The sequence below is a fragment of the Nicotiana tabacum genome, chromosome 5, assembly GCF_000715075.1.
Source record: "Nicotiana tabacum cultivar K326 chromosome 5, ASM71507v2, whole genome shotgun sequence".
Lineage (NCBI taxonomy): Eukaryota > Viridiplantae > Streptophyta > Magnoliopsida > Solanales > Solanaceae > Nicotiana > Nicotiana tabacum.
In genome coordinates this window covers 52556527-52584274 of record NC_134084.1, presented here as the reverse complement: position 1 = coordinate 52584274, position 27748 = coordinate 52556527, and the positions used below count along the sequence as shown (strand labels likewise).

Here is a 27748-nt window from a genome sequence, read left to right as displayed (position 1 = left end):
AGCGATATGTTAAGTCTGTAGCATCTCGAATATCACCTGGAGACTAACTCCTCTGTCTCCTCTGCCCTGTGTACCTTGGCCACTAGATTGGCCTTCTCTTCATACACTCCCTTCGGGGTCCGCGCCTAGATCCACATTTAAAGTAACGTGCGAACTAACATCGACTGGATTGGCAACCGGTGCTCCCTCGAGATTAGCCTTTGGCACCTCGAATCCTGGAGCAAGTACATTGTTGTTTTCCCCGTGAAACCCAAGACCATCTTCACCATGTGTGGGTGCATTTTGTGAGTTTGACATGTTTAACCTGAGAGAAAAGATACTTGACAAGAACAAGCGTAAAATAATGTGTGCTATCATAATCAGCACTGAATAATCACTATTATCCTTAGCCCCATGGTGGGCGCCAAACTGTTTACCCTTAAATTCGGATAATAATTAAACATATATTGTTGTTTTAAGGATATGTGATTTCGTCCAATACCAATTGATAATCAAGAAAATAAATGAATAAATTAGAGAATAAAATAAATCAAACTAGTGTGCTAGCCAAGTATCGACCTCGACTTGGGGTAGTCTCAAAATGGGATACTAAGAATAGTAAATGGTAAAGCAACTCTGATGAACAATAACTGAAATAACAGAAAAGTAATGAGTGTATATATTCTTGTTAGTGAACAATAATCATGCTTACAAATGAATGGGATCCCTCTTTATATAATAGAGGAGTCCTAAATAAGGTACACTTCTAATTATAGTAGGAAACCATATTAACATCTAATTAACCGTTGTAGATTGTTCTGTTCCGAGATTCACGCCACAATCCTCGACCAATCGCGAATATCTCGCCTTTTCCGTTATCAATCTATGCCGATGTCACTCGAAGTCTGCCTCTTTCTGGACGCAATTGATGTCGACCATGGTCCGGACTCGACGTCCTAGCTCTTTGACGTGACATTCCTATCTCGACCAAAGAATGAAATCAGATAGCCCCGATTTCTACCGTATACATAACAAAACATCTGTCTTATAAAAGTTAGGAACTTTTTCAATTATCTGTCATATGTTGCTTCATTTCAAGAATAGGACATGTATTAAAGCTATTATCTTTCATAATCTTCAAACAATCTTCAGAATTAAATGAATCTTCAGTACCGTAAACCCTAATTTTTTACACTGATTCACCAGCAAAACCTTATATTTACTCCTGATTCGAAGTAGCAGCAACAATAAGAAGAGAAATCGATGGTAGCAACAATAAGATTAAGGTAATTAAGAAGAGAAATCGAAGGTGTTTCATCTCCGATGAGAGAAGTTTTCGGATGAGAGCAAAGAGACCGTTTTTACTGAAAATTCCCTTTTTAATTTTTACCACGTAATTAAATTAATGTATGTTAATTAAGCTCTTTTTAAGATTATGGTAATTAATTATCCACGTGGCATGCCATATGGCAAGTTTTAAAATTTATTTAGAGCGTGTATCATACGCACTAGTAAGATTGAGACGGGGTGGGGGGTGTTATTATGAAACGGAATATAGTTCAGGGGGATTTTGGGACAGTCGATAGTTTAGGTGGGAAAATGACAAAGATCATATAGTTTAGGTGGGTTTGAGGGTACTAAATCTCATTTAGAGTAGACAAGCTTTCTTAGTGGGTGTGTTAAATGAGCATAAGAAATATGAATTAAATGGGTTTTATCTTTAAAAATCTATTTTTTAATAAGACATAGCATGCCAAATGAGTATTTCATATTTTTTTTTGTCAAAAAGCAATAAATGAATGACTTTATTGTTCTAAATTAAACAAAAACAACTTTAAAACTTGTTTATTTGACCATCCAAAGAAATACTTTCTCCATGTGAACCTTTTTTTTTTTTTTAGTTTGTGTCAAAAAAAATTCCTTTTTATATTTTAAAATAATTTACCTTTATATAATAATTTATAGCCACACAAAATATATGTATAATATTTTATATCACGTGTTCAAAAGTCATTCACTTATATTTTTTAAAAACTTAGGAGATATCGGTGTACAATGTTGAGACATTACTAGTATTGTATACTACTCGAAAACAGTACAATGTCTATTTGGTAGTGTTAGATTAGCACGAGGCCCTGGACTGGTTGTATTTCACATCTCCGCTGCTTAAACCCTAAAACTCAGCAGCAGCAGCGCGGCCCCTATTCACACCCATACCTTAAAACGGGTGTGTTGGGTAGCAATGAATGGAGTCAATTACTGAAGCTCTACTGTTGTATCTCTATGCTCACGCCATGTTAATTTTTGTTCGCGGCCTATTCAGAAAGTCTCAGCACCGTGTAAGCCATTTGTTAACTTCTCCTACTTCATCATCTACTACTACTCCCTTCATTCCATTCCCGCAAAACTTGTTCTTCTTTGTCAACAGTTTCCTTTGCTTATTCAGATACTCATTTTCCACAAATAATACTACTACTTTTAGTGATGCCGACTCTATAGAAAAAATCATACGGGAAGAGAAATGGGATGATTTTAGGATTGTGAGACTCTTTGACTCCGCTTTAGCTCCTATTTGGATCCCCAAAATCCTTTTGGCATTGAAACAAGAACCAAGATTAGTTTTGAAGTTTTTCATGTGGGCCAAAACGCAGACTGCTTTTGTTCATACTGCGGAGAGTTATTGTATTGTAGCTCACATTTTGTTCTGTTCTAGAATGTATAGTGATACACTTGATGTTCTAAAAGAGCTGGTTACTTTGAGTGATGCTAAAAAGGTGTTGCCTTGTTCCCATGTACTTGATGTTCTTTGGTCAACGAGGAACACTTGTGTGCCGGGGTATGGGGTGTTTGATGCATTATTTAGTGTTCTAATTGAATTAGGGTTGCTTAAGGAGGCTAGTGAGTGCTTTTCAAGGATGACAAGTTTTAGAGTTCTTCCCAAAGCACGGTCTTGTAATTATCTTTTGCACAGACTCTCTGTGTTAGGCCATAAAAGCTCATGCTTGAAGTTCTTCGAGGATGTGATTGAGTCTGGAATTATTCCAACAGTGTACACCTACAATATAATGATTGGCTATTTATGTAAGGATGGGGACTTGAATGCTGCAAAAAGGTTATTCACTCAGATGAAGGATATTGGCATTGATCCAGATATAATTACATACAATTCTCTCATTGATGGAATTGGTAAGCATGGAGAGCTAGACGATATGGTTTCTCTATACGAAGAAATGAAGAAAGTTGGATGTTTTCCTGATGTAGTAACATATAATACACTGATCAATTGTTTTTGTCGATCTGGAAGGATGGTATTAGCATTTAAGTATCTGCATGAGATGAAGAAAAGTGGCTTGAAGCCCAATGTTGTTACTTATAGCATATTTATCGATGTTTTTGCCAAAGAAGGGATGTTACAAGGAGCTATCAAGTTCTTTGTTGACATGAGGCGGGTTGGTCTTGCTCCTAATGAATTTACTTATACTTCGTTGATTGATGCACATTTTAAAGCTGGTAAACTTGATGAAGCTTTGAAACTTGTTAAAGAGATGCTAGAGGTAGGAGTTAAGTTAAATGTTGTGACCTACACGACATTGGTTGATGGTCTTTGTAAAGAAGGGAAAATCAAGGAAGCTGAAGAAGTTTTTATGGTCATGCTGAAGGATGGGATTATCCCAAATTTAGAAGTCTATACTGCTCTCATCCTTGGGTATATCAAATCAAAAAGGCTAGTGGATGCTATGAATATTTTGGAGCAAATGAAAGAAAATAATATCAGACCAGACGCATTACTCTATGGAATATTTTTATGGAGTTTCTGCTCTGATGAGAAGTTTGAAGAAGCCAAGGTTTTATTTGATAAAATGAAGGGACTTGGAATAGAAGCAAACTATGTCATATACACAATACTTGCTGATGCTTACTTTAAGGCTGGAAAACCCATAGAAGCACAGACTCTGCTAAATGAAATGCAGGAAAGAGATATTTCCTCTACTGTTGTGACGTATTCTGCATTAATTGATGGCTTGTGTCGGTTGGGATTTGTCCACGAAGCAATGGACCATTTCCATTCAATGCCAAAAATGGGTTTGCATCCTAATATTGTGGTCTATACAGCTCTTATTCATGGCCTCTGTAGAAATAAATGTCTAGAGGCGGCAGAAAAGCTGTTTGATGAAATGCTTGGCAAAGGTATACTTCCAGATAAAATAGTGTATACATCCTTGATTGATGGAAACCTAAAGCAGGGAAATATTCAAGATGCTTTAGATTTGCGAAGGAGAATGACCGAAAGTGGTTTGGAGCTTGACCTTCATGCCTACACTGCTTTGATTTGTGGGCTTTCGGAAAATGGCCAGGTGCCTCAGGCAAGAACTTTTTTTGATGAAATGATTGACAAGGGCGTTAAACCTGATGAGGTTGTATATTCATGCCTTATAAGAAAATATCAAGAGATCGGTAATCTAGAAGAAGTTCTTGCGTTGCAAAATGAAATGATGAAAAGAGGACTTACGTCGGTTACAAGTAGTCGACTATGCAGTTCTTAATATGCAAACCTGAGAAATAGTATTTTTCTTCTCTGGTTCTATCATTGAAGAGGTTGGATTATACTGTGTCTTTTCTCATATCCAATTCAACCCCATCTCAATACTGAGGTAAGTTTCAGTTTACTCCTGTTTTCTTTTGTGCTCACATGTTGTTTAAATGTTCTAAAATAGAAAAAATGAGATAACAACTGACTGGTAAGTACATATTATGTTTTGTTGAAAACTATAATTTGTATATAATGCTGAAACCTTGCTAGATTTCATTGCCTACATGAGCAGTTAGTAGGAACCTGTTGTGTACTTTTGAGAACTTTTTGGATGTAATTCACAGCACCAGCTTAATGCTGATACATGAGCAGTTAGCTGATACTTTTTGGATGTGACTGTTCATGCTCAATGTTATCCATGTTATCCATTTGTAGCCGAAACCCATTCTTCCAAACATAGATAAGATAATTTCTTGATGTCCAATTCACACAATAATCTTGGTTCTCCTTTCCTGAATCTCGAGTTAGACGTTTCATTTGCTATAAAGGATGCATCTAGAATATGTCCTTCAATAAAAGCATTCTGGGATGTGGAGATGAGCTTACCAGTTTCGACCTTCCATCTAGCTCTTTGGATATTATTTTATAAACGTTCCCCAGTATACTATTGAGTGTATATCCTTAGCACCATTCTTCTTTTGTATGAGTACAATAAAGGAAGCTTTGGAAGTTTTTCCAAGAATCTTTTGTGTCAGATTTATTGCTGTAAATGAGGGTTCTCCACTCTACTGAAAGTATGTATTTCTAGGCGTACCAGTTTATAGGTTTAGTTATTAATGAAAGTTTAGTTTGTTAGGGGAAGTCAAATTAATGGTGATTCATAAGAAGTTAAAGATGAGTTGTCGGAGATTGAAATAGGGCCTTCCTTTTGTCATCCTCTCTTTTTTCATATTTGTTCTTGGAGGTTCCTAAACTAGACTGTATTCTCTGTATAGCTTGTTTGGTATCGCTACTAATTTATCAATATCATCCTTTTGTATTCTGTTTATTTGTGCTTGGTTCCATATCAAACATAGCTTCTATAGTAGTTGTTTTATATGCTAGATATTAATAAGACTTGTAAAGTGTAAACTAGATACCCCTGTAAAAAAAACTAGTGTAAGCATGATACTAGTCAATATATGTATTGACCCAACTGGTTCTTTTGTCTTTCTTAGATGATACCATTCATTTTTGTGCTGAGAGAATTATCGGCTTGTCCCCTGGGTCTGATCTCCCTGGAAACAGAGGAAATGCGGTAACAACAACAACATACCCAGTATATTCCCATATTTGGGGTCTGGGGATAGTGTGTACGCAGACCTTACCCCTACCTAGTGAAGGTAGAGACGTTGTTTCAACAGAGAAAGGCGGTAAGTTGTCTCATAATTGGTGCTTAACATTGGGTTGGAAATGTTGCATTTGGGTTTGATGTCTTCTTGTTGAAAAGAAAAGGGATACAAATCATGCTAATATCAAAAGAAAAAGACTAAATTGATGCTTCTTTGTGGCAAGGATATACTAAAGGCTAATAAACCAGTCTTGGTTTTAGAAATTGTGCTAGTCATCCCCTTGTCAGCTAATCATGTCTAATGCGCAAGTTTTCTCTTCTAAAGAAGTGATAAAAATGCATGTTACTTCCTTAAAGTTCTATGAACACATTAATATTAAGGCATAAAGTCGTAAAACATGGGATTAATACATACTTTACTCCCCAAACTTGGACAAAAATCCTTTACTTTTCTTTGTGTCTATTTTCCGTAGCAAAAGCCCCACGAAAATGCCATGTGGCATGTGCGTCACTGCATCACTTACCAGCCCAAGCAAAGCGTGCAAGGGTTAAAAATCTGTCAAAATCCCATTTTTTAAAAGATTTTTCAGCTTGTTTTCTTCTTTTTAGATGCTACCTCTTTTTTGACACTTCTTTTTTCTTTTTTTGCCTTATTGTATATTCTTTTCCTTTTCTTTATTTTCTCTTTCCTTCTTTCTTTTTCTACTCCAATTGTTCTTATCCTCTGAACTCTCCGATATACTGTTGCTCCAGTAAGCAGCCAACTATAGGGTGCACACTTTACTGTTAGCCACATGAGCTCAACCATGTTGAACGCAGCAACTAGAGGTGCATGCTCTACTGTTAGCCACATGAACTCAACCACGGTCCAGTTAAGCAGAAGCTCTCTTGGTCACTTGATTGCCGATATTTCTCAGAGGGAAGTTAGGAAGAAGGAACGAGAAAGCAGGGAAAAGATACAAAAGATAAGGATAATGAAATAGATCCTTTGTTTCTCATGCATATTTTGCATTCTTTTTGGTTTTAAATCTGTTAATGGGAAAATGGGTTTGTTACCGGCAAAGTTTGTCGAGCAAAAGTGAAGGTAGAAGGCCCACAGGGTTATGGGAATGAAAATAGAGAAAGATTTCTACAGAGACTGCCAAGATTTGGTCCAGCCAGAATTTCAACCAAGAAAATGACAATGGGAAAAGGGGTTTTCGCCGGTAAATTTGGCTTGGAAAAATGGTTGAAAGCTAGCAAGGATGGACCTTTTTTCATTTTTTTCCCATGACGTGTCATGAGTGGTGCGTATCATGTGCTTCCAAGAGGGAGTGGTCGTATGTCATCCAGGAGGGTCTTAGACATGGATTTTGCAGAATTAAGAAGGATGCCACGAAGAAAAGGTGTGTAAATGGGATTTCTGTGCAAGTTGGAGGACTAAGAGCCCATTTGGATTGGTTTTAAAAAAGTGGCTTTTAAGTATAAGTGCTTAAAAGTACTTTTAAGTGCTGGAGTTTGTTTTATAAATAAGCAGTTAAGTGTTTGGATAAAAGTGCTGAAACTTAAAAAAAGTTGTTGAAGTGTTTGGTAAATAAGTGCTGGTAAGCACTTGTTTCTGTTAAAATGACTGAAATATCCTTAAAGTTGTTAACACTATAAAGAAAATAATTACGATAATATTTTATTCTAAATTAATACATATACAAAAAAATTATAATTTAGTTCATTTTCAATTTAAAACTGATTGCCTAAATATAAATTATTTATTTAAATAACATGCAATAATCTATTATTTCACCAAAAAATATTTTTTCGGCTCATAGCTTCAAATTCTTTGTTAATAGATAGACTCATTGAAAATTTTGATTTAGAATATAGTTTCTCCAATTTAAAAAAATGAGGGATTCAACAGCAATTTTTTTTTAAAAAAAATGTTATGGAACCAAAAAAGAAACTAAAACAAAATAATGTATATAAAATATTAAATGCATCAAACATTTACAAAGCTACAGTTGGCTTTACGTTTACAACTTCAAACAAATTGATAAAATTTTGGGGAATGGCAGCAGAGATGACACGGGATTTATTAATTAGTAAGGGAAGGATAGTTTTGGATTTAGAAAAAGTAAAAGGGATAATAACTCTACAAAGAACAAAACACTATTTTTCACTCTCATGAATCCAAAACCAAAAGAGTTCGGCAGTGATGGAATTTGGAAGGCACACATTGGAAATGACAAAGGAAAGGAGAAAAAGAAAAGATTATGGAATTTGGAAGGCAGAGATTGAAAATGGCGGAGGAAAGGAGAAAAAGAAAAGATTGGGGTATTTTGAAAATTATACATAAGTATCAGGGATAGCAATATAAAATACTTGGTCAAAGAGGGATGACTTTTAAGCTAGAAAAAAAAAGTTGGGATTACCCAACTTATCACTTTTGGCTTAATTTGGATCTTTTGGCTTAAAAGCATTTGACCTTTAAGCAGATTTTAAGTTTGCCAAACACCTCAATAAGCTAAAAAATGACTTAAAAGCTGGTTTGACCAGCTTTTAAGCCCATCCAAACAGGCTCTAATTTATGCATTAAGCCTAACTTGATTTTCTTGTGGGAAACTAGGACTTTACCTTACCAATGAAAGAAAAAAAATCTTGAATTTTCATTTAGTAAGGCTTAAATAATTGGAATATTTTTCTCTTTAAATATTTAAGTGAGATAAGATGATGATTATTTTATTTTATTATTAAATGTTGTATCATTCATACTTTTGAGTCTGTATAAAAATGGTATGAAAGGAAATTATTTTTCCTCCTTTTTCTGTGTGGTCGGCGGAGATCAGCATAAACCCAAAAGTATGAAGATGTAGAAGCCCACACAGAAATGCTAGATATTTTGGAAATAAAAGTTAATTATTTATTTTTTTCGTTTTTGGATAACTGCAATATAGAGGGAACATTATGACCAATCGATGTTTCATGTGTCAGAAAAAGACAATAAATATCTTTTCTGCATTGTACAGTGGACAAAAGTGTTGGAGAACTACACCATACTCAAATTCGAGTTCAAATTGAAAGCGAAATGGTAGATGCCCTGAGGATGAATCTGAAGCCATTCAGTGAGATGCATTGTCGGAGATGTCTCTCTTCCTTCTTTTTCCCTTCGTCTTTGGTGCATGAGAGTCTATGTTACTCAGATGCGAGTACTCAATACGAGTGCGGATAGAGGTTGGATTCTTCATCACACAAGTTTTTGGATTTGGGGTTATGGATCTGAGTACAAATACAGGTGGGATACTGTCAATAAATGTACATTGAAGCATATATAAGTATATAAAATGATTAGTAAACCTTATTGAGCTAAAACTAATAAAATATAATTCTTAAGAAATACATAATTTTTTATTCATAAGATTTCTCGTGTAATAGTTATGCGTTCTCATACTTTATATAACTATCTACATATGATATAAACCCAAAACTCAAACCAAGTAGATGTAGTCAAAGCATCCAAGGTAAGTTGACCAAATCCAATGTGGACCCCTCCTCCTCCACTCACACTCAAATCATGTCGGATCGACATGGGTGCGGAAGGGATTTGAAGGGCCCGAGCAACATATGTGAGAATGGAGAGTAACAGGAATTTTTGAGGGCCCTTCCTAGGAGCTTCTTTGGAGGGTTTGTAGGCTTTTCTTAACGTTAGCTTTAACATAACTACAATGGGATTAGACTAGAGAGCCTCTATGGTTCTATTTCCTTCTTAATTCTCTTATATGTTAATCTGGGAACATATTTTTTTGTTTGTTGGTAATGCGGGGATGTATTGTCTTACCTTATCGCATCTCTCTTTTCCATATCTATCAATAAAATCTTTCCTCCAAGAACTAGCACTGTAATCTGTTGTTAGTAAGGCTCCAAGTTAATAAATCAGCTAAAACCATAATAGTATTATGCTTTTGATTTTTCAATTGGCTTTTCAACTTCTATTAACTCTACTGTTGTGTGGGCCTGACTTAGCTTATTCTCTTGTTTTTGGTGAAACTCTTGTTTTTGGTGAACTATAATGTCAAGCGCTTATCCAGGAGCACACCCATGATTTTTTCTGGAGCTCAATACTTGCTTGATTGTGGAGACCTGGAGAAATATCAAGTATCACTGTAAGTGGTGGATCTTGAGGAATTTCTACAACAATGTGAGTGTCAAGGTAACAGCAAATTTCCTACCTTATTTTATTTTTAAGCTATGAATGAAGCTATATTGGCTGTTGATGCTACATTTTCTTATTCCAGTTTTCATGGACCAGATATATCATAATATCACCACGAGACGGCAGGGCCAAGATATTTTACAGTGTCATGGTCCAAGCATGAAGTTGTTGAAGTCATTCATTCAGAGTCCTAGGTTTTAGCTCAATCTTCACAAAATGAACTGAGCAAGAGGGAGAACTGACCAAGAGGGAGGTTAAGGGGACTCTGTCCTGAAGACTGAGGGGGCTAACATGAAGTAGTGGTCTCTTTTTTATATTAGTTATACAAAGATTATCGAGGACCACAGTTCAAATTTCAGTGTATTCAAAAAGCACTAGGTGATTTCTTCCCAACTATCTTAACCTTGTTGGATAGAGTTAAACGAGTACGGCCAGAGATAGCAGGAATTCAGTGGTTAGTCGAGGACACCAGCTATCAAGAAAAGTTGCAGTGAGATATTGTTGGAAAATTCCCTAGTATAATAATTACGATTTCAATTTGGATTTTTGGCCTATTTCTATAACGTCATTTTTTTCTAAACTCAAGGTATTATGCTTATGAGGATCTGATTCATCAATGTACTTTTAAAAAAAAGAAGCACGAATCTGATTTATCAATGTAATTGCTTTGGTATGGCTAATATTTAGTTGGCCGAGTGTGTTAGCTTCTGATTTGAGGCTATGCCAACGTTTTCATTTGTTCTTCTAGACATCACTGTATGTTATCAAGGGGAACAAGGATGGATTGGGGTTTTGGGTAAACAGGTGAAGGGGGAAAGAAGTAGATTCTTTGCATTGGACAGTTAGAAGCTGTAAACTGATATGGAATCAGTTGTGACCTAGTTTGATCCGAGTTTCTGTTTTGCATCTACTCGTTTTATGTTTACCAATTTCTTGGTTTGTGAATCATTCAGAGTCAGAACCCTCTATATTGTACTGTTCTTTCTGGATTAAGTTTTCCTGTTATTAATATTGAAGACATTGCCTATTCAATTGGTGGGAGTCAACCACCTCTTTTGAAACGAGAGCTATGCTTACTGAAAGATTGATGCTGGAGGTGGTGTGTTAAGTTGTCGGAGGTCAATGATTTGGCTATTCTGGAATACCAACTATTATGTATATTAACAAGAATGGTTGATCGAGCCCTATCTTGATGAAGAAGTGAGGTCGGTCTCGAGTTGTCTTTTATCCCACCTAATCTTGCTATTTCTTAAAATATGTAGGGATTCCATTATTTTACTGTTTTGACACTAACCACAAGATGAGAAAAAACTGTAAGTGCGATAGAGTGGTGGCCCATTGTGGTGGTCTCTCTAGCCGGTTAGCGATGAGGGGTCAAGGGACCAGCACGTTTGGAGGCAGAGCCACCAAAACCCAAATCAAAATTCAAAAATAGACTTTGGGTGGTAAAAGTGCACAATTGCCAAAATGGACGGGTGCCGTGATCATAGCAAGGGAGCCATGACAGCAGCATTAGTTATTTGAGGGGTTTGGCTCAGAACAAAGGAAGATGGATCGCGACCCAAGCATGGAAGACAGTATGTCCAAAGCAAGGGTGTTGCAATCGCTGTTCTATGGGGCTGCAGCAGCAGTGACTCAACTTCATATATCGCATTTGTGGCCCCAGGGGCTGCGATTGCGACTTTCTTTCTGGAACCCCAAACTTTCATGTGATACGATAGTATAACCTTAAACATTAAGCGACAAATTGGACCAAGCAATCTATATATAATATAATAGAGGGACATAGACAGGCTACGTGGTACTCCCAATTAATAGGAAATGCATTTTCATGCCTCTACGTTTTTCCGCATTTTAATCCTGAAAATTCACCACTTAACAACACAAGTCTCCTCACGATACAAACACAACGCTCCACATACACAATTGGTAGAAATGGCGTGGGATAGCCACTTTTTAACATGATATTTAGTTTTTATCTAGTATTTTTAATGTTGAGCAAAAATAGCTACTACTCTATTAATACGAAAAGACGTTTTTACCCTTTCTTCATGAGTGTTGTGTAAATATTAAGGACATGGTGTCCTTAGCATTTACACCTGCGCATATGAAGTTAAGGATACGATGTCCTAAAGTTTCACAACGGAAGGTGCAAATACATGGCACTTTGTCCTTAATATTTACACATCATTCTTGAAGTTAAGGACACCATGTCCTTAAAGTTTACACAACACTCATAAAGTTAAGGACGCTATGTCCTTAATATTTACACTACACACATGAAGTTAAGGACATCATGTCCTTAACATTTGCACTGCACATATGAAGTTAAGGACATGAGGTCCTAAAGTTTAATAACAAAAGGTGCAAATACAAGTTAAGGATATTATGTCCTTAACATTTACACCGCACACATGAAGTTAAGGGAGCCATGTCCTTAATATTTATACTGCACATATGAAGTTGAGGACATGATATCCTAAAGTTTAACAATGGAAGGTGCAAATACAGGACACTTTGTCCTTAATATTTACACAACATTCATGAAGTTTAAGGACACCATGTCCTTAATATTTACACAACACTCATAAAGTTAAGGACATTATGTCCTTAATATTTATACTGCACACATGAAATTAAGGACACCATGTTAACATTTACATTGTACATATGAAGTTAAGGACATGAGATCCTAAAGTTTAACAACAAAAGGTGCAAATACAAGTTAAGGACATTACGTCCTTAACATTTACACCGCAATCATGTAGTTAAAGATGTCATGTCCTTAACATTTACACTGTACATATGAAGTTAAGTACATGATGTCCTAAAGTTTAACAACGGAAGGTGCAAATACAGAACACTTTATCCTTAATATTTACACAACATTCATGAAGTTAAGGACATCATATCCTTAATACTTATACAGCACCCATGTCTAGCACAAGGGTATTTTCGTTCGAACAGATAAAAATTTATTAAGCACTGGCTAAAGAGTAAATACATTTTAAACAATGATAAAAATTAAAAATATCTCTAATTAGTGGCCAACTGTGCACTTCCCCCACAATTGACCATAATGATTTTTTTACATTCTTTTCCATACTCATCTTTTTATACTCTCCCAATTACTCTGTACTTCATCTCTATTTCTGACCCCATTTTCTCACCTTTACCTTTTAAAAATATCTATATGCTCAATCCTCTCTATCTTCTTTGTCCCATTCTTTTTTTGGTGGGAAAGTAAAAAGTCCGCTACTGCTACATCACAGCTAAACTGAAATCTTCCATATTTTTACTTTGATGCCTATGAAATCTTCCAAAGAAAACAATCTCATGCCCACGGTTTCAGCAAATATTGTTATTCACTCCAAATATTGTTTACACCCTAATTTAATTGTATAGGTGTCGATATGGACAAACAAGGATTATGAGGCCAACACGTCGTAAAAGATTTAGGGTTCGAGCCAAAGATTCTTCACTACTATACTTTTTGGATAATTCTGATACACGATTATAGAAGGCCAGCTTGATTCAAGTATAGAAGAAACAGTCGTAAGCTCAAATATAGAAGAACCAGTAGTGAAAGTCAAAAGTTAGTTACTATGAGGAAGAGTTAGTTACAGTCAATTAAAGTAGTTAGCATAGCAGAATTCTGTTAGAAGAGAATTTACTCTAGCTTCATCATTTTAGATATAATGTAATCAGTACAAATAGTGTTGTAAGCTACATTTTCAAGATTATTAATCAATACATACAACTTTAATTTAGCGTAAATTCTCTCTTCTCGTCTTCATCTTCTCTCTTCTTCTCCTGCTTCTGCAATTTCATTATCTTTACTCCTTCTGCAATTTCATTATCTTTATTGCTTTGCTCGATCAATTTCTGAGGTCGTACTGCGATCCTCAAGTTCAAATCGAATTCCTACAATCGCGTAACATTGGTATTAGATACTTCGATCCTTGGAATCATGGCAAAAGGCACACAATCAACTGACAATTCGACTGAAGAAACATCGAACCTACGTGAATTGATGCAGAAATTGATAGCTGATGTAGGGGCTTTATCTGGTGAAGTTTTAGCTTTGAAGCAGTTGGATCAGGTAGTCCTTGAATTGAAGGAACATATGACTAATTCAAGGGAACACCAGAAAGACAAATCTCCATTACCAAAGGAAGGTGAACCTTCTAAAGCAAGGTCTCATCGAGAGAGAAGCCCTACGAGCTGCAATCATTACAACTCCAATTTCTCTAGGTGGTCTAGGATGGAGTTTTTACAATTTAATGGTGAAGATCTGAGGTCATGGTTATTCAAAATCGAACATTTTTTTCTCGATGGAAAAAGTAGCTGCTGAAGAAAAGGTTGAAGTAGTTGCACTACAGTTGGAAGGAGAAGTTATTCAATGGCATCTCTCTTCCATAAGGTAACGATAATACCTACAACCTGCTACTTGGAATGAGTATGTGGTAGTATTAGTTGAAAGGTTTGGAGCTGATTTCGATGATCCAAAGGAAGGAATCAAAAAGATTAAACAAACTGAAAGTGTGAAGGAATACCAAGCCATCTTTGAAAGGAATCTGAATAGGGTGAGATTATCTCAAGAAAATGCAATCAGTTGTTTCCTTGGTGGTCTGAAGCATGAATTAAACATTGCTGTCAAGCTAATCAATCCAACAACTCTATCTCAAGTGTACAAAACTGCAAGGATGCAAGAGGCATAACTGGTTGCAACTAAACAACCATCCTACACAAACAACTCTTCAACTAAGAGATATACAGGACAAGGCAACAGTGGCAATCCATTATTACCAACTCCTAATTCTAGTATTTCTTCTTATACTATAGGGTTTACTAAAAGAACACTATGAATATATGAGATTAATGAAAAAAGGGCCAAGGGATTGTGGTATTTCTGTAATGAAAATATACACCCGGCCATAGGTGTAACAATTCAAAGCAATTGTATCTGTTAGAACTGGAGGAGTTAGAGGAGGTATTCCCTATAGATGAAGAACATGAGTTAGTAATACAAGATGGAGGGATTGATCAGCTGGAACCATCCCAATGAATGGAGCAGATGGAAATTTCTATCCATGCCTTGAATGGTTCACTAGGATACAGAACCTTAAAGGTAACTGTTTATCATGCAAAGAAGGCTCTAAGCAGAAGCGGATCTGCCTAACAAATGGTGGTGCCGGTGACCCCATGCTAATCTCACAAAAATTAATTTATTATATAGATAATTCACTTAATATTTATAAAAGTGCCCCCATGGTCAAAAATGGGTCAAAGGTGCACTAGTTGGGCCTTTTCTTTATTTCCTCAACTGGCCCCCATTCCTCTCTTTTATTTGTTTTGCACGATAGCATCATTGTATTATTTCTTTTTAGTTTTTTAATGCCAAATATCAATTATTCCCCCCAAATCTCAATCCCAATTCAGTGATTCACGCCAAAACTCAAAAGTAAATTGCGTCTCCCTCCCCCTCTCTCTCTTGTTCTAAACCCCAAATTAGTGTATCATTTGTCCCTCTCTCGGTTCATATCGCTATAATCTTGCAATTCCAGAATGGTATTTTAGAATCTCTATTACCAGCGTAAGTATCTTCTCAGTTTTTGTACTCCTTAAGCAGGTATATTTTTTATTTCTTATTTTATTGTTAATCTCAGTTGTTTGTTTGCTTTCATAAAGAGTGATCCATGTAACAGCATTGGTGGTGTATTAATTAGTAATATTTTTTTTGTGCGATTTTATTATCTTTGTTATTGAATATTTTAGCACAATGTTATGAGTTATGACTCATCTCATATTATTATTTTACTTACTTGGAAAATATATTATATAGTTGTATCCTACTATGACTAAAATAAATATTTGGAGAACAAGTTACATATTTTGTGCTATTACGACTTAGTGGGAAAAAACCCAAAAACCGAAATTGAAAAACCCGACTTTATTGGTTTAGTTTCGTTTATAAATTTAAAAGCCCGACACTATTGGTTTGGTTTGGTAATTGAAAAATTCGAACCGATCCGACCTATGTACACCCCTACTTTGAAGATGTTTGGTGCACCTATCCTCTCAAATTCCTGGATTCGCCTCTGGCTCTATGTATACTGATTGATATTGGGAGTTCTCACAATTTCATAGGCTCTATGTATACTGATTGATATTGGGAGTTCTCACAATTTCATAGACCCTGAATTGGTCAGGCATTTAGGGTGTACAGTCAAGTCTACAGGACCTTAACTAGTAGCTGCTACTAATGGAAATATGATGGTAGATAAAGTATGCACAATCACTTGATTTTTTGCAGGGTGCTAAATTCTTAGCAGAATTTTTACTGCTACCTTTAGGCTCTTGTGGAGTAGTGTTAGGAGTAAAATACTAACACTTGGAGACATTAAGATGAATTTTAGAAAGTTGACTATGGAGCTCTCGTACAAACGAAGGAAACACCTTCTCAGAGGTGCTGGTAGCCAAGTGAAGGTACAAGAAGCTGAAAAATTGGTCAAACATGTAAGGGATCTATATCAACTATGCATGATACAGGTGGTATCTATGGGCAGTGCAGAAGAACAGTGGCATGCTATTAAGGCTGAGGAGGAGCCTGAGACAAAAGCCAGGCTAGTACAATTACTAGCTGAGTATTCTAGACTATTTGAAGAGCCTACTGAATTACCTCCTGTTATGGGTGTTTTTGATCATAGGATTGTTCTGCAAAATGGAATTGAGTGTGTAAATAAAAGGCCCTATAGGTATCCTTCAGTTAAGAAGGATATTATTGAAGGTCTTGTACAACAAATGCTGGACCAAGGAATCATTCTGCCTAGCTGCAGTCCTTTTGCTTCACCAATGGTTTTAATAGGTATGAAAGATGGTTCATGGAGGTTGTGTGCCGACTATAGAGATTTGAATAAACATACTATGAAAAACAAGTTTCCTGTTCCCAATGTAGAAGATTTGCTAGATAACCTTGGAGGTTCTAAGGTCTTCTCTAAAATAGACCTAAGGTCTGGATATCATCAACTCAGAATGGCAAAGGAAGATGTTCCTAAAACTGCTTTCAGAACTCATTCTAGACATTTTGAGTATCTGGTAATGCCCCTGCAACATTTCAAGGATTGATGAGAACTTCGTTTTCCAAAAGTTTCTCAGAAAATTTGTGTTGGTCTTCTTTGATGATATTCTCATATACAACAGCACTATAGAGGATCACTTAATTCATTTGAAGTCTGCTTTTGTGGAGTTGAGTAAACATCAGCTCCTTGCTAAAAAGAGCAAATGTTTCTTTGGAGTTTAGAGGATTGAATACTTAGGACATTTCATCACAGCTGAAGGAGTGTCTACTGATCCTCAAAAGATAGAAGTTGTCCAGAACCGGCCTACACCAACAACTCTCAAACAGCTTAGGGCATTTCTGGGCCTAGTTGGTTATTATAGAAGATTTATTAAAGTTTTTGAGGTGGTTTGCAAACCTCTAACTGATCTCACTAAGAAGGATGAGTTTAAATGGTCAACTTCAGCAGATGCAGCAGTTGCAGCTTTGAAAAAAGCACTCACCCAAGCTCATGTTCTAGCTCTACCAGATGCTAACAAAACTTTTATTATGGAAACTGATGCCAGTGGCTATGGCATTGGAGCAGTACCTATGTAGGAGGGATATCCAATAGCTTTTATTAGCAAGGATTTATCACCAAAGCATTCAGATCTATCTGTCTATGATAGAGAGTTATTGGCTATGGTACATGCAGTAACAAAATGGTCACAGTATTTGTTGGGACAGAAATTCATCATCAGAACTGATCAAAAGGCCTTGAAGTATCTTATGGAGCATACCATACACACTAATTCCCACATGCTGTGGCTAACCAAACTAATTCCATTTGATTAGTCAATTGAGTACAAGAAAAGGGTGGAGAACAAAGTAGTTGATGCCCTTTCTAGAGTAACTGGAGTGGAATTATTAGCTATGATGGTTTTATCTGGTGATACTGATCTCTTTCAGGCTATAGTTGATAGTTGGAACTCTGATCATGAGCTGAAGCAACTCATTGAAGAACTTTAAGCTGATCCACATACTCACAAACAGTTCATATGGTTTTAAGGTCAGCTAAGAAGGAAGGGCAGATTGGTGATAGGCAAGTTGCCAGAATTGAGAAGAACAATTATAACCTTGTGGCATGCAACTCTGCAAGGTGGCCACTCAAGTGTTGAAGCTACCCTAAAGAGACTACTAACACTGTTCTATTGGAAGAATATAAGGAAGGAGGTAAAAAATTTTGTGCAGAAATGTGATGTGTGCCAAAAGAACAAATCTGACTTGGCTGTTTATCCTGGTTTGTTACAACCATTACCCATTCCAGATGTAGTTTTGTCTCAAATTAGTATGGATTTCATTGATAGCCTCACTAAGTCCAATGGCTATGAGGTTATACTAGTAGTGGTGGACGTGCTTAGCATATATGGTCATTTCATTCCACTGAAGCACCCTTATACTGCTCAATTAGTCGCTAAAGTGTTCTTAGACACTATGGTGAGATTATATGGTAGACCTGATGCCATTACTAGTGATCGAGATGTTGTCTTTCTCAGTAACTTCTGGCAAGAACTGTTCTCACTACAAGGAGTTCAATTGAATACCTATTCTCCATACCATCCCCAATCTGATGGACACACTAAGGTGTTAAACAGAAGTCTTGAGACCTACTTAAGGTGCTACTGCAATGAAGATGTTGCTAACTGGTACTCCTGGTTGCCTATGACTGAGTACTAGTATAACACCTCATTTTACTCATCCATACAGACCACCCCTTATGAAGCATTATATGGTCGACCACCTCCCTTACATCTGCCCTACTTGCTAGGGGAGTCAGCTTCAGTTGAAGTTGATAACACCTTGATCAACAAGGAACTAAAAGTATAGCTGCTTAAGCATCATATGAGAAGAGCTCAACATAGAATGAAGCAACAAGCAGATTCCCTGAGAAGTGATAGGCAATTTGATGTAGGTCATTGGGTATATCTAAAAGTTCAGCCCTATAAGCAAGTGACTATATCCAACCACTCATCCCACAAGCTAGCTTCTAAATACTATGGTCCTTTTTAGATTCTTAAACGAGTTGGTTCAGTTGCCTACACTTTATTACTTCTTATTGGAGTTAGGATTCACCCCACAGTGCATGTTTTACTGTTGAAAAGATGCTATGAAGTTCCATCTCAGATTTCTTATCCTCCAATAATTGATTTGGCAGTCTTTATTGTCCTGATCCTGAATTAATCTTGCAAAGGAGAATGGTGAAGAAAGGAAACAAAGCTGTTGCACAAGCCTTAGTTAAGTGGCATGGGCTTCCTGCTGATGCTGCTACATGGGAGTTTGTTACTATCCTACAAACGAGGTTTCCTTCTTTTGATCCTTGTGGACAAGGCTCTTCGATTGGGGGAGGGGGGGTACTGATACACGATTATAGAAGGCCAACTAGATTCAAGTATAGAAGAAACAGTTGTAAGCTCAAATATAGAAGAACCAGTAGTGAAAGTCAAAAGTTAGTCACTAGGAAGGAGAGTTAGTTACAGTTAGTTGAAGTAGTTAGTATAATAGAATTCTGTGAGAAGAGAATTTACTCTAGCTTCATCATTTTAGATACAATGTAATCAGTACAAATAGTGTTGTAAGCTACATTTTCATAATTATTAATCAATACATACAACTTTAGCCAAAATTCTCTTTTCTCGTCTTCATCTTCTCTCTCTTATCTCTACTACTTTTCTCGATCAATTCCTGAGGCAGTGCCGCGATCCTTGAGTTCAAATCGAATTCCTGCAACCGCGTAACAAATTCATAACTGATATTGCCAATTTTTTGAAAAACTATAATTTTTTTCCTAATTAATATCTAAGGTTGTAAAGATTCTAAAACACTTTAAAGCTTGCAAAATTCCAACCATTCTTCACTGTTGTGATTTTTGCTCAATTCATAACCAATGTTGTAAATATTCCTGTTAGTTTTCTGCCTTCAAAACTCAAGCCTTAGACAATAATATCTATAAATGTTGTTTATATATAGTAAGTAACATGAAGTTTAATTAGCATATGTTAGATTTTCATCCTAGCCTCATAAATTGGTTTTGGATAGTCGTTCAACTTTCTCCTCCTTTAGTATTTCTAGTTAGTATTTTGTCCTGAATTTCTATTCCATTAGGACTCTCTTTCTTGGAAGAAGGGAAAAAGACTACTAAACGGAATAAATCTCCTTCATATGCCTTATCCTTTTCTTGAAGAAGTTTTGCACTTCTATAAATTAACGTTTTCTTCTCACAACAATAACAATAACATCCACAATATAGTCATTAAAAGAGTCTTGTTTAGGGGAGATTATTATCTCAACAATTTTATTTTCTCTTTTTATATTAGTGATATCATACGTAGGTTGATTGACCAAACCATAATAAATTATTATGCCTAGTTTAGTACAACAACAACCCAGTGAAATTCCATAAGTGATGTTTGGGAAGGGTAGTGAGTACGCGACCTTACCGCTACCCCGAGGGAGTATAGAGGCAAATTATTATGCCTAGTTTAGTATATACTCTAATTTATTGTCCATCAAACATTGCATTGTTAGCTGCCGCAGACACCATGTTATTTCGATCCCGACATTTCCTTCTCTACACTTTTGTTTTATGCTTGAAAATGCCTCTCGATCTTCTTTTACAAACCCTTACTTTTATTTCAATTGTTGAATAGAGTACTTACTCTGGGACGCATGTCTATGTCTGTTTTTATGTTCTTCATAGCTACAACGTTTTGTCAAACAAAACTTATGTCATTAGAGTGAAATATATCCCTCTTTTTTTGGATGTTGTATCGCGGTTTATGAATAAACTAATGAAATTTGAGTAGCTTTATCTTTTGAGTCGTTTTATCGCATCTTTGTGCCATATCACGCTTGATGGATGTATAGATAAATGAAATGAAAGAAAATTTCATGAATGATTATTTTACATGAAAAAAGGTAATGTACAAAATGAAAATGATTCGCTGCTATTTAATTAAAATTTAATGCCTTCTTATTTTTATTTGATTATATATAGATCCATGCGATATTAGTATTATTATATTTATCTTGTTCTACTCTTTTGTGTTTTGTTTGAAGAGCGACATATGCATTTAACACATCAATAAAATCCTACTAATCAGCAAAATACTTTTTCCCAATAATATTGTTAGTATCAGGAAATTGATTTTTCACTTTTCTCTTATCTTGATTTTTCGCACTTATCTAAGTGCTCTTTCTCCACCTTCAAATTAAAAGCCTCCTTTCAGTCCTTCAAAAGTCACACCTCTTACTCTTCCTCTTAATTTTAATCACATGTTGTTTTCACTTCCTCTTATTCCTCACTTCACAGCAAATCCCATCTTTCTTCCTCATTTTTCGTTTATTTCATGACCCAGAATCTCACACTCGGGACCATAATGGCACGTAACATTTCACTTGCTAGACAAGCCAACGTTAGCTAAGTTGTTTATCTAATTTTTAACAATTCACACTCATGACCGTGATGACGCCTAACATTTCACTTGCCAGACAAGCCAACGTTAGCTAAGTTGTTTATCCAGTTTTTAACAATTCAATTTAAAACTTGAAAATAAACTATAATAACCTAAAATGGAACAACAAAGTTTCAAATGACGAAATCTAAACATATCCCAGAATCTGAAGTCACGAATACATGGGCATCTAGAGTGCTATAGATAAAGTCTAAATAAAATACAACTGTTTGAAACTACATAAACAATAAAGATAGAATGGAAGGGGACTTCAGGGCTGCGGACGCCCTGCAGCTATACCAATAATCTCCAAAAGTAGCTAAATTTGAGCGGTCTCACTACGCGCCACTGGATCAACTCTGGTATCTGCACAAGAAGTGCGGAAGTGTAGTATGAGTATAACCGAACCCCTGTACCCTATTAGAGCCGAACCTAACATCGACGAAGTAGTGACGAGGTTATGGCAAGTCACTCACAATAACATGTACGCAATAATAATAATGTCGCGCCCTTTTTTTGTTCCCTCTTATGCAATCGGGAGATCGGGTTTGTGACATTTGGTATGGGACAACTCATTCCTTTTGGGAACTGGGTTTTGCATTTTGAAGAGTCGTCACCTAATGATTTAAGGTGCATTAGGACACCTATAAGATCTACTCCTAAGCTTGTTTGATAATCAGAGATCGGGTAAGGGCTTGAAATTATCCTAAGGGGAAGGTGTTAGGCACCCCTCAGGATCCACTAGTGTGGTTTCCGGCCAGATAGTTTATTGTGAATTTGTACAATTTAGCAAACAGACAAATATATGCTCAAATAGTAGGGGATTTAAGTTTAAACACATAAGAGTTTGAAAACAATTAAAGGCGAATTTTGAGAAGAAAGGGGTATAATTTCTAGAAATACATGAAAATATAAAAGAGGAAAAAGGGGGTCCTAGGTTTATTTATAATATAGATCACATCAATGCGATACCCGGTATGATACTCCTAAGAAGAGGGGATACACGTGGTATTAGCGCACTGGTCATCATATCCATAGCTACCCTTCCCACCCCGTCAAGGTATTAAAGCGCGGATTGGTCTCGATGTCTATTGCATGCTACTACCCCTCCCTTCCTATCAATACCGGAGGATTTTTAAGACTACTATTCCTAAAGGGGAGGGATATTAGGCTGATTTTAGGTCTTAAAGGTGAAAAAGCAAAGGCGACATACAAAACATATAGAGGCTGCACATTAAGGGAAACATATAACAAATAAGAGGCTCATGTATACCTCCTCAAACAAAGCACATAAATAGCATGGCTTAAACATACATCTAAGGTTTGAATTTAACATACTAAGGTAAGGAAAATTTTAATTGTTGAGGCAACACAAGTAGTAACAGAGAAAAGAGAGAGTTTGAGTGAAGTGTGTGTCTTTGAACTTAATTGGTTTGTGTTTTTGAAAGAAGAGGGGTGCAGGGTATTTATAGTTTTTTGAAAACGAGTGAAGGAAAAGTAATAAGATACAAACATGGAAACAATCATAGGTGAGAATCAATTACACGGGTGATTCCCTTTAATTAAGGAATCATTGTTTAACAGATTCAAATAAGGAAAGAGATCAGTTTAGATATAGACTGATTATTGCCAGAAAAGAAGTAGTACAAGCATTTAGTAAGTAATCAAGTCTAAGTACAAAATATACTTGTTTTGGAAATAGATTCAGCAAGGTAAATATTATAATAAAGGGAAAAGAATCAATCAATTTGAACGGGCGAGTGAAATCAAGATTCATAAAAGGGAAACTTTAGAAATCAGTCATAAGGTGAAGATTAATCAAGGAAGAAATTTCAGCATATAAATAAAGTGAACAGGGTCATCAGACATGCGAGACCAAATAAAAGAGATAATCACAAACAGGCGATAGTGGCAGAAATAAGCTAGTAGTAAAGCAAACATTTGAAGCATATTAATCAAGTAGGTCAAGTCACATTGAATCAATAGTGAAGAAAAAATAGAGTATCAGAAGCATGCAAAGGTCTCACAGTAACAGATGAGAAACCTTTTGAAAAGTTAGGGTTTCAAGCATAGTCAAGTTTTAAAGATAGTAGAAACCCAGAGTCAGAGGAATCACATAAAGGAAAAGGGATTCTGAAACAAGGAACTTCAAATCGAGTTAGTCATTTAAACGAACAGTTTCAGACCCAAAGCCACAGGGTTTTCAACAATAGTCGAGCCCTAAAATAGATCAAACAAAACTTAACCAAACAAACACTCATCTAACAAACAACTTTTAGAACTCGACTGAGACCCAAAAAAATTTAGGGTTTTCAAATACAACGAGTTCGAAAGATGGTAAAAAGGCGAGTCAAGTAAGATTTTAAACAAACAAATGCACATCTTAAACATTTTAAAAGTCAGAGAATAGATTTTGAAATAACTTAACAGGAAAAACCCTAATCGGAAAAAGACAAAAAGTCGTTTTTGAAAGCAAAATTGAAGAAACTTCGAGAAGATGCTTAAAAGTTCAGAGCAAGCATAGATCTAAAGTAGATCTGAAAGAAATCGAAAGACCTTAGAGATTAGGGTTTCAGAAAACCCAGAAAAGATGAGAAAGGCTTCGAAAGTTACCGATCTAACCAGGAGAGTCAAAAGTCTAACTCGAATGACGATGGCCGGGCGGAGAAAGGTCAAAGATGACCAGAAAAGGGCCATGAACTAAAATCGAACAAAGACTGGACCAGAGCTCTTCATAGTCTGGCCTTGAAACCATAAAGACAAACACATAGGAGACAGGGAAGGTTGGTACAGGTCTCTGATGACCTCGGAAGGCCATGGATTAGGGCGGATTAGGGTGGCAGCGGCTAGGATTTGAGTGGTGTTGCAGAGAGTGTTTGAGAGGAAGGGGATTCTAAAGCGGCGGTAAGTGAGAAATGCTAGGGTTTTGGGGTCGTTTGGAATTAATTAAGACAAGGGCGACTATTGGTCGTTGATTTGAGTGATCAACGACTTGGATTAGAATGGGTAAGTGGGACAGTTTATGAAACTGGGTTTGGGCCTGGTCCGATGAGTTCAATTGGGTCGAGAATTGGGTTAAAATTGGGGTAGGATTTAGGCTATGATTGAAATGAATTTGGGCTATTATTTAAATAGCCAATTTCCCCTTTTAAAATTATAAAAAATAGCAAATTGATTTCTGGAAATAAATTAAAGGTACTAAAATGATTTATAACACATAATTATCAATTTAAAAATACTGGATTTAATTTTTTATAAATGTAAACGCAATTAAATCTTAAAAGGGGCTAATATTGCAATTATATGCAATTTAGCTTTAAAAAATACTAAATAAATTTGTAAAAATATGCAAAAATGTCTTAGCTATATTTAGTACAAATATGAAAATCCAATAAATGAATCACCAAAAATGATAATTTTGGGAATTATTATTGGGTTTTTATGAATAAAATAGGGGAATAAATTGGTTAAAAAACCTTTAAAAAATAAGGAAAAATAATAAAACATTTGGACACACTTATACATGCATACACATGCTGTTTTGAAAGTAACTTGCATATTAAAAAATATATAGGGAAAAATTGGGTATCAACAAATAACATGAATAGTAATAAAGCAATAAACTCCTGAAAATGGATCCGAAAGTCAACTACCAGAGAGTCCCAGAATAACAAAGCCTCAAGTCTCATATTACAATATCAAGATTAACTCTACCATCTCAAACAAATACAATACAACATATCAATTCTGTTGTGGCGCACAACCCGGTCCCACCATATCATCATCTGTTCACATCATAATCGACCCTTATTCCTTCATATCATTTCAATTTTGTTCAATACTGTTGCGGCGTGCAACCCGATCACCTAAAAATTTCAAACAATTAACTTAAATAACACCAATAATATTTTCAAAACTAAGGAGGTGAAATGTACAAATAATAAAGAACCACAGAATAAATGAAAATTATCAACATCTCGAAATCTAAAACAGTGGAAATAGGTAAAATATGTGACAATTTAAAATATACAATTAAAGCAAGTTGAAAGAAGTAGCAAATAAACATAAATCGTATGGGAAATGAACAAATCAAGGAAAATAACAATTAAATAACAAATATGATATATTGCATAGATATCAATTAAAAGCATTAACAGTTAAAGCATATAACACAAAATAACATGAAATAAATGGGACGTGGAAGTAAATACTCCAACTCTGTATGCTAAATCCCGTGACGATGCATATACACTTGTCACCTCGCATATATCCTGCTTCCCCACATAATATACATAACAAATAATTCAACAAGTCCTAATTCTCTCAAGTCAAGATCAGACATAACACTTAACTCGCTGTGCAACCAAATCAAGGCACAACCGCGTCCTTTCCTTTAGAATTAGCCTCCAAACCAATTAAATCTAGCCAAATATAGTTCAAATAATTAAAATTAAGCTTTAGAAACTACTCAAGAGTGAAAACGATTCAATCTTTAACGATTTTGAAAAAAAAGTCAACAAAAGTCAACCTCGGGCTCGCTTGGTCAAAACCCGAGATTCGGACCAAAATCCAATCACGCATTCACCCCCGACCCCGGTTATGCGCTTTTTTTTTTTAAAATTCGGCCTCAATTTGAGGTCTAAATCTTAATTTCTCAAAATCTCCAATTTCTATATAAATCCCTAATTTCTACCATGAAAAATCTTAGATTAAAGGTTAAAATCAATGGGTGTTTATGAACATATAATTAAACATGTTAAAATTTACTAACCAATGAAGTTGGGATGAAAACTTCTTCAAAATCACCTCTAGGCCAAGATCTAACTTGAAAATGATGAAAAATGGTTCAAATCCCGACTTTGGAATGTTTTCATACCTGGGCGTCAGGTGCTCTTTGTGTTCGTGAAGCACCTGACGCATTCGCGATGTACTCTTCGCGTTCGCAAAGGCCTAGCTCCCCCCTTGCCTTCGGTTCGCGAGCCACAACACGCGTCCGCGTATAATAACAACCCAGCCTCCCTTATGTTCTCACAACCCTTCACATTTGCGAGAGGACGATCGTGTTCGTGAAGGGTAAACCCCCATTACTTTGCATTTGCGACCCAGTCCCCGTGTTCACGAGGAAGAAATTCCTCCCCGTGTGTGTGTATGCGTGTATCTCTCTCTCTCTCTATATATATATATATGTGTGTGTGTGTGTGTGTATCTATATATGTGTCTGTCACGACCCAAAACTCAATACGTCGTGACGGTACAAATCACAGTACTAGGCAAGCTCACAAATAACTACGCATTTCTAAATGGAAAACAAGATGAAACAGTTTTAACACTGACTAATTTTCATAAATAACCGATAAGATAATACCGTGACTCAATATAAAAAAATTAAAATCTAGGTGTCACTGAGTACATGAGCATCTAAATGACAATACAGTCAAAACTTCAAATACAACTGTCTGGAAAACTATAACAGTGCTAAAATAAAACAAAAGAAGGAGAGTCGAGGTCTGCTACGTCCAGGCAGCTACCTCAATAGTCTCCAAACAGATAAAGCTCCAAATCCAGCAACCGCCGTGTCCAGAAGTACCTGGATCTGCACACGAAGTGCAAAGTGTAGCATGAGTACAACCGACCCAATGTACTCAACAAGTAACAAGAGTAACCTTGGACTGAAAGCAGTGACGAGCTCAGATAGGTACAGTCCAAATCCAAATAACAACATTAATAGCTTAGAGAGGAATCCAATAATCAATTTATAGACAGTACAAAAATGTAGACATGCTTTCTAGTTTAACAGTTCAAGTTTAACACAGATAAAATATGCCAAGTGTGACTGATATGAGGAATATTACATCTCTATATCTACCTGTCAAATATGCATGTCAACTGTAATGCAACACAGTGATAAAGTCATATACATACTCTTGGAGTATTTAATTTCACTCAGCATGCTCAATCACTTGGCACTCTTAGTCACTCAATACTCCCAGTCGCTCAGCACTCTCAATCACTCAGCCTTCCTAATCGCTCGGCACTCGCACTTCATAGGTACCTGCTCTCACTATTGGTATGTCAGACTTCCGATGGGCGGATCCTGCCCAAACGCTAATATAAGCCAATCATGACATAAATCAATAAAGCCTGTTACGGCAGGCAACCTGATCCCATAAATATC

At 36.1% G+C, this 27748-nt stretch overlaps 1 protein-coding gene across 16 annotated transcripts; it reads left to right on the top strand.

The window, feature by feature from the left end:
* The first annotated feature begins 2064 nt into the window (after positions 1-2064).
* LOC107793694 (uncharacterized) lies at positions 2065-10605 on the top strand. 16 transcript variants are annotated; one of them, XM_075253552.1, is made up of 5 exons: positions 2065-4631; positions 5728-5892; positions 8840-9105; positions 9899-10020; positions 10106-10605. In XM_075253552.1, the coding sequence occupies exon 1, from the start codon at positions 2226-2228 to the stop codon at positions 4521-4523; it is 2298 nt and encodes a 765-aa protein (XP_075109653.1). In that variant the 5' UTR covers positions 2065-2225; the 3' UTR covers positions 4524-4631; positions 5728-5892; positions 8840-9105; positions 9899-10020; positions 10106-10605. The 16 variants fall into 16 exon arrangements, with proteins under 16 accessions (XP_075109653.1, XP_016471575.2, XP_075109652.1 ...); XM_016616089.2 differs by having other exon boundaries at positions 5728-5922; XM_075253551.1 differs by having other exon boundaries at positions 5728-7225.
* Positions 10606-27748: the final 17143 nt, after the last annotated feature.